This window comes from Heloderma suspectum, chromosome 13, assembly GCF_057233095.1.
Source record: "Heloderma suspectum isolate Gila_16-S chromosome 13, 16-S_ref, whole genome shotgun sequence".
NCBI lineage: Eukaryota > Metazoa > Chordata > Lepidosauria > Squamata > Helodermatidae > Heloderma > Heloderma suspectum.
Window position 1 is genome coordinate 19,818,482 of NC_139470.1, and position 6,548 is coordinate 19,825,029.

The 6,548-nt window shown below is 46.3% G+C and overlaps 1 protein-coding gene across 1 annotated transcript; it reads right to left on the minus strand.

Annotated features, from left to right (window-relative positions):
• Window positions 1-364: 364 nt before the first annotated feature.
• On the minus strand, window positions 365-6,234 carry LOC146336156 (vacuolar protein sorting-associated protein 29-like). The gene is made up of 4 exons (XM_084819530.1): window positions 6,196-6,234; window positions 3,939-4,130; window positions 2,421-2,656; window positions 365-914 (listed from the first exon to the last, which is right to left on the minus strand). Exons 1-4 carry the CDS (start codon window positions 6,196-6,198, stop codon window positions 797-799), a joined length of 549 nt encoding a protein of 182 aa, XP_084675656.1. The 5' UTR covers window positions 6,199-6,234; the 3' UTR covers window positions 365-796.
• Between the last annotated feature and the right edge of the window lie 314 nt (window positions 6,235-6,548).

Here is a 6,548-nt window from a genome sequence, read left to right on the forward strand (position 1 = left end):
CCTGTCTGCAAATGCGCATTTGTGCAAATCCCCCTCCCAAAGTCAAAATAAAACCTGGTCTGCAAATCTGTGGAATCTGTGTGATGAATCAGAAAAAGCCCATCTGTTGGGGAACCTTCAAGTCAGATTCAGAGAAATCCCTAGCCCTGACCCCCACTTTCCCTATGTAGGGGTTTGTGGGGGCAGGGCGGACTCCTGAGGACTGGACCTGGAACCTTTTGCATGCAAAACAGGTGCATCCTCCCACCAAGCTGCAAGCCGTGCCTGTCCCGTAGCTGTTAGAAACACAGGAACAGTGGTGGGGGAGACTGTACTCCTCTATACTAGTCTGCCTTAGAGTTTTCTTAAGTATGCAGTAGATTACTGTAGGCAGGAGTCTTTTAAGATGTTCCTCAAATGCTAGTCCAGGACACCATCTCTTCCACCACTGTCTCCTAATCTTTAAAAGAAACAGATATCTTCTCCTCCAGACACATATTTATTCTAAAGAAAAACATGAACAGTTAATGTCATGTGAACAGTCTATGTTCTTCTCTATCGGCCACCATTAAATAAGTGTTGGACAATTCCAGACATGACCATATATACTGAAACAGCTTATTTTGCAACATTTTATTGCTCCCAGAATGTATTGCTTCCAGAATCCCAGGGCAAAAGAACCTGATCAGCAGCAAGTACAAAACGTTCTCTTTACTCCTGCAAAGTATTGCTCTGCATTTGAAGAGATACATTCAATCCCCTTGTGCAACCACCGATCAGCTAAAGGCGAAACAAATCCGACTGAAAACACCTTGATTTAAGACTTCTTGTATTCAATCCTTTCCACCTTCACATCATCACTAATGAGTTGGTACACATATGTTACAACTGTAGAGGACTGGATATCCATCAGAACAAATGAAGGAGTGATATTTCTGGAAGGAACAAAACATTAATGTTAGAAACGTTACAACGGAACTGAAAAATTTCCAATACCAGTTCTTCAGTAAGACGCTAGCCATAATGAAGCAGAACTTTGGCCTCCAAAACATACCCTCATGTTGAGTCAAGGAATATGTAGCTCAAAGGAGGGAGGGATACCCTTGAGTTTTACAGGAGGCAGATTAAGTTACACCAATGCATATACACAGAATCATAAGAGTTGGGTGGACCCCTGTAGCCATCTATCCAACCCCCTACTAAATGCAAGAAACCCAGAGGGAGAACAAGTCTTTGCCTTCTTCTTTGTGACATCCCTTCAGGTAGTCGAACAGCGCTATCATGTCCTGCCTCAGTCTTCTATTTTCCAGGCTAAACATACCCTGCTCTTTCAGCCTTTCCACATAGGACTTATTTTCACAATCCCAATCATCTTAGGGCACAATCCTATCCATGTTTAGAGAGAAAAATGTTCTAGCTAGCTGAGGCATGGCTGGCTGGGGAATGTTGGGAGTTGTATAGGTAGAAAAAAGTCCTACATGCATAGCATTGCACCATTAGTTGCTCTGAACCCATTCCAATTTGTACATATCCTTCTTAAAATGTGGTAGCCAGAAGTGGACACAATACAGCAGAGGAGGTCTGACTTATTTGCATCCCATCATCCAACTGGACATTTGGAAGGTGCGAATATCAACATGTGATCAAGACTGATGCAAACCAAGATGGTGGGGAAGATGTACACAGTGGAGTCTTCTTAGCCAACACCTGTAGAAATCCTCTCCCAGAATCCTCTGGTTTCAACCTACCCACACCTCACTTTTTCCCCTCTGGAACTATGAAGGAGAGAAACCTAGATCAACCCACCCCACACATGGACATCATCTTTGGAGGCCTGTGCTAGCTGCTCCTGCAAGCTGCCCCTGAGATGAACGTGGCAACCTCAGAGAGGCCCTTCTCAATCATTGGTGGCACAACAGTTTTCCCATGAGATTTCCTGCATTAATGTGCTTTCGGGACAAAGCAGAGATCCCCCTAGCTTTTTAAATCTTGATGAGACTTTATGCTAGCTAGCTAGCTATCCATCCATCTCTATACTCTTTTTGTTTTTTTGTTTTATTATTATGCATGGGGCGGGTGTGGGGGGGTAGATATGATAGACAGACAGACAGACAGAGCATATCTTTTTCTGTGAACCACCCTGGAAAAAATGATTGAAGGGTGGTAGAACCATCCATTACATCAATTTAAATAAATACATAAATACAAACATATTCTTTTCGCACCACACACATTGGAGGTGTCAGAGAGGTGGGGATAAGCAACCCCCAGACAAGTAGCTTGCTGTCCCAGGCCCCCATTTCAGGACTTGCGTGAAATTCCCTCTCCCCAAAATGTACTTGGCCCCTTCTGTGCCTCCCTTAATATTTTTTTTCCTAGATGCTGAGCTAGTCCAACACATCTGGAGATTTGGAAGGCTGTCACAGAGGGCATCGCTCTACCTTTCCAAGGCGTGGTAGGCCCCCGTGGCCGATCCTGGGTTGATATAGAACTTATTTTCATGCTCCAGTGCCTCAAATTTATGTGTGTGCCCTGAAATTAGGATGTCTACGTTGAGCTGCCTTCGCAGGATTGCCAAGCTGGCCAGATCGCCCCAGGGAATAACTTGATGTCCGTGGATCAGGCCAATCCTGAACTGTCCGACTGTGACAATTTTCTGCTGTGGGTAACTGAGGCCCTGAAGAAGAACATGGTTCGTTGTTAACACAGGTAAGAAATATGTACCAAGAGCCCTCTGTTTAAAAACCAAATTCTCTCCAGTATATTTAGTTCAAAGCTAAAGCCTTAGAAGCCAAACCCATCATCCATCCCCATGATGAACCCACACAACTGGAGAGCAAGTGTGGTGTAGCAGTGAGAGTGTGGGACTGGGACCCGGGAGATCTGGGTTCTGGTCCCCGCTCGGCCATGAAGCTCCCTGGGTGGCTTTGGGCCAGTCACCGACTTTGAGCCTAACCTACCTCGCAGGGTCATCGTGAGGATAAAATGGAGAGGAGCTTTGGGCTCCTTGGAGGAAAGATGGGAATAAATGTAACAAATAAATAAACACACCTCTGAACCAAGAACGTTTATCTCATTGTCGCTGCCAATGCTGGCTCAAAGTTTCTGAGGGCCCTTGGGCAAGGCACCCTCAATGCCCCCCCTCCCTCAGTTTACCTACCTTCTCGCCGCCATTGTCACCAGCTTCTATGGCTCCTTATCCCCTTTCTCATCATTGCTTCCACTCGCTTGCTTGACAGGTATTGCCGGACTGCGAGCAAGCAGGCCATGGCATCCACAGCTCCCCCTTCTCACGACCACCGTTGTCGGGGCCAGAGCGAGAGGCAGGTGAACAAGCAGGTTGCCAGGGTGAAGAGGAGGAGCAACTCCAGGGGGCTGTCATCAGTGGGGCCCTGCTATGTGGATGTGGGCCCTCGGCAGGTGCCTAATCACGCCTACCCTTGACGCCGGCTCTGATTCGGTCCTTGAACTTACAAGGCTGCTTTATACAAACTCAGGCCATTGGTGTTCATTCCAAGCCTGGTTACTGCTCTCTGGGTGATTAGGGGAGGGGTGGGTGGATTGCAGCACCCAGCACTTTGGCCTTGAAGTCCAGGCCTAGCTGCCCGTCTAAGACCGTGACATCCAAGGTCTAACATAACCTAGGAGCACCACCGTTCCTCTGAGCTACGTCTCCTCTCCTTAAAGACCTCCAGCAGATACAGCAGGTCACTTCACCAGCCCAGATGGAAACCAGTTTAGGGACGCGTCAGAAGATGCTGATGCTAGGGAAAATGGAAGGCAAAAGGAAGAGGGGCCGACCAAGGGAAAGATGGTTGGATGATATTCTGGAGGTGACGGACTCGACCCTGGGGGAGCTGGGGGAGGCGACGGCCGACAGGAAGCTCTGGCGTGGGCTGGTCCGTGAAGTCACGAAGAGTCGGAAGCGACTGAGCGAATAAACAACAACAACACTCTACCTCATCAAAGTCTCCTCTGACAACATGGACGTCCCCGGCCAGCGTCTTCAGGTATTCATAGCTCTCCTTGGTACAGAGATTCCCAGTACAGAGGATATGTTGGATCTTCCCTGGAACCAGGAGCTTCTTGAACTTGGCTGGGAGGCTGTTGCACCGATGTGGGATGTGAAGGTCTCCTAACACCAGCACCAACTTAGCAGAGGGCAGGAGAGAAGGACGGAAACAAAAAGGAATATTGATGAAGCGAAAAACTTCCCAACTCTCAGACAGCCAAACTCGACTGGGTTTATCTCTGGATTTCAATTCTGTTTCCAAACCACAGTGTCTCGGTAAAGGAAGGGATGGCATCCCTTTTTTAAAAAAGCACAATATGCATTTAAGAACATTTTAAAGCAGGAAAGCTGAACCTTTTTCAGCCTGAATTCTATTTTGGAAAAGCTCACAGGGGCTGGATTCCAGGGGTGGGTGAGGCTGAAGGCAAAACAACTGGGAGTCAGAAATCCTTACTGATCTACTGCAGATCATCTAGAAATCTACTAGTAGATCCAGATCTACCTTCTGCCCACCCCTGCCTTAGAGCCATGAAATGGCTTTGAAAGCTTGAGATTCAAAAGCAAGTTTAACACACCTCTCTTAGTTTCATCTGGAATACTATACTGTACATCTGGCCTCTGGATTAGAAGGGATTAAAATATCTGGCCGTTACAAGAGCTCAGTAACTTTAGAAACTGGTGCCCGCTTTGGCTTCTTTTCCTCTTCCCTCCTCCTCATTTTATCCTTTTGTTCGGTATCTTTTAAGCTCTAACTCATAGGTCCCCAACTGTCTTGCTATTGATCATATGTAAGCCACTCAGGGAGCCTTTTCAGCTGGCCAGCAGGGTAAAAATGCTTTAAAGAAAACTACTGTTATATTTAATACACATCTTTAGGGTGCAATCCTATGCATGTTTAGACAGAAAAAAAAATCCCTACAGCTCCAAGCATTCCCCTGCCAGCATAGTTGTAGGACTTCTTTCCATCTAAGCATGCATAGGATTGCACCCTTTGACAGGCAAACCTGTAGGGTTTTCTTTCTACTTTTCTTTCTAAACACTTCTAATGCAGAGTATAAGAAGTAATTCACAACTGCATTCATTTCCCCTGCTTTTCAGAGAGATGGTGATCTGTTCCAAGATTTCTTAGGCCTAAAGCTATTGGAGGTTTATTCTGTTACCAACCCCACCCCACCCTAAAACTGGCAAGATCTAGGCCATTGTTCCATCAACGCTTTATCTTTTTATCGCCCCAGTTCTACAAACACACATGCAGTTACAAGAATAGGACTGGCTGAAATCTTGTGCGTCAGTCACATGATAATGAAAAGGAATGTGTGTGATCTTAACTATATCCAGGGTGTTGTTTTCTCCCCCACTCCAGTTTACAGAGTCTCTTTGCTGTATGTGCCAGGTAAGGCCCACTAAGCTAAATAGGGCTTCTCTCTCTCTAGAGCAGGGATCAGAATCCCTTTCAGCCCAAACACCAAATTCAGGTTTGGAGAAGCTCTTTGGGGCTGCTCTCCAGTGGTGGGGAGGGCCGAAGGCAAAAAGCAAACAGGGTGGGACCATTAAAAAAAAAAATAAACAGATTGTAAGATAAAGCTCTTACTGGCAGTAACTCAACAGCAATTTCCTGCAACCAACTGAAAAGAGAAGTACTGGGGCTCAGGCATGACTGGACGTCTCACACAAATCTCTGATCTGGTATTCCTACCCCCATAATGAGGATTTTGTGTCATCTAATGCTTGGCCTTAGAACCTGCTTTGTATACTAAAACACACAAATCATTATCATCAAGTGCATCTGGGCACGTGCAGAGTGCATATGTCTTGCTTGCAAATGCAGCCCACCCATAGGTGGATTTGGAGGGATCGCTTCCAAAAAGTATACTCTCCAGAGGCACGTTAAGTCCCAGCACCTCTTTTCAAGAAGCGAACCACTACCTTTAGGATCAGATATGCGGGTACCCAGCCAGCAGTGATATACAGTACATATATATTTATCTGCATAGGCTCAGAAGCACCCCATGTCAAGGAAGCTGAACTCCAACACGGGAAGCACATTCCCAGGCAGAGCTCTGGGAAACCTTCCTAGAATTGTGGAACAGCACCGAACACTAAAAGCAACCTTCCTCCCAGAAGGAAAACACACCACTGGATGGCTCAGCCCCCCTCACCCAGCACAATGCAAAAGACACCTTGGATCCCTCTTTCCTACTTACCATCCTGCTACACTCCCGTGTCCTTCGCACTGCTCTAGCAAGCAGCACACCAAAGCAAACACACTAAATCACAATTGCAAGCCGTCCACAGCAGCTGCCAAGGGTCAAAATTAGTAGGTTCCTGGAGCTTCTCACACATGTGCAATGCAAAGGTGAAGCCACTGCCCTTACCTTACAACTTTGCATTCATCTCCCTTCCTTCTTTTAAAAAAAAAAAAAAAAATTAGGGGTTCCAGTCCTGAAAGCTCTTAGGGACACAACTTCATTTGAAGATGTTGCCAAGCCTGTTGTAAAATCTAAGACAGGTTTTAAAATCTAGGGCAAATTGAGAGCCAGTGTGGTGTAGTGGTTAG

Excerpts from the sequence above, each read along its gene's own strand:
- LOC146336156 (XM_084819530.1), bottom strand. Across the intron at positions 2,657-3,938 it reads TCAGAGGAGACTTTGATGAG|GGCCTCAGTTACCCACAGCA; the intron begins GTAGAGTGTTGT and ends GTTCTTCTTCAG. Across the intron at positions 915-2,420 it reads GCCTACCACGCCTTGGAAAG|AAATATCACTCCTTCATTTG; the intron begins GTAGAGCGATGC and ends TGTTCCTTCCAG.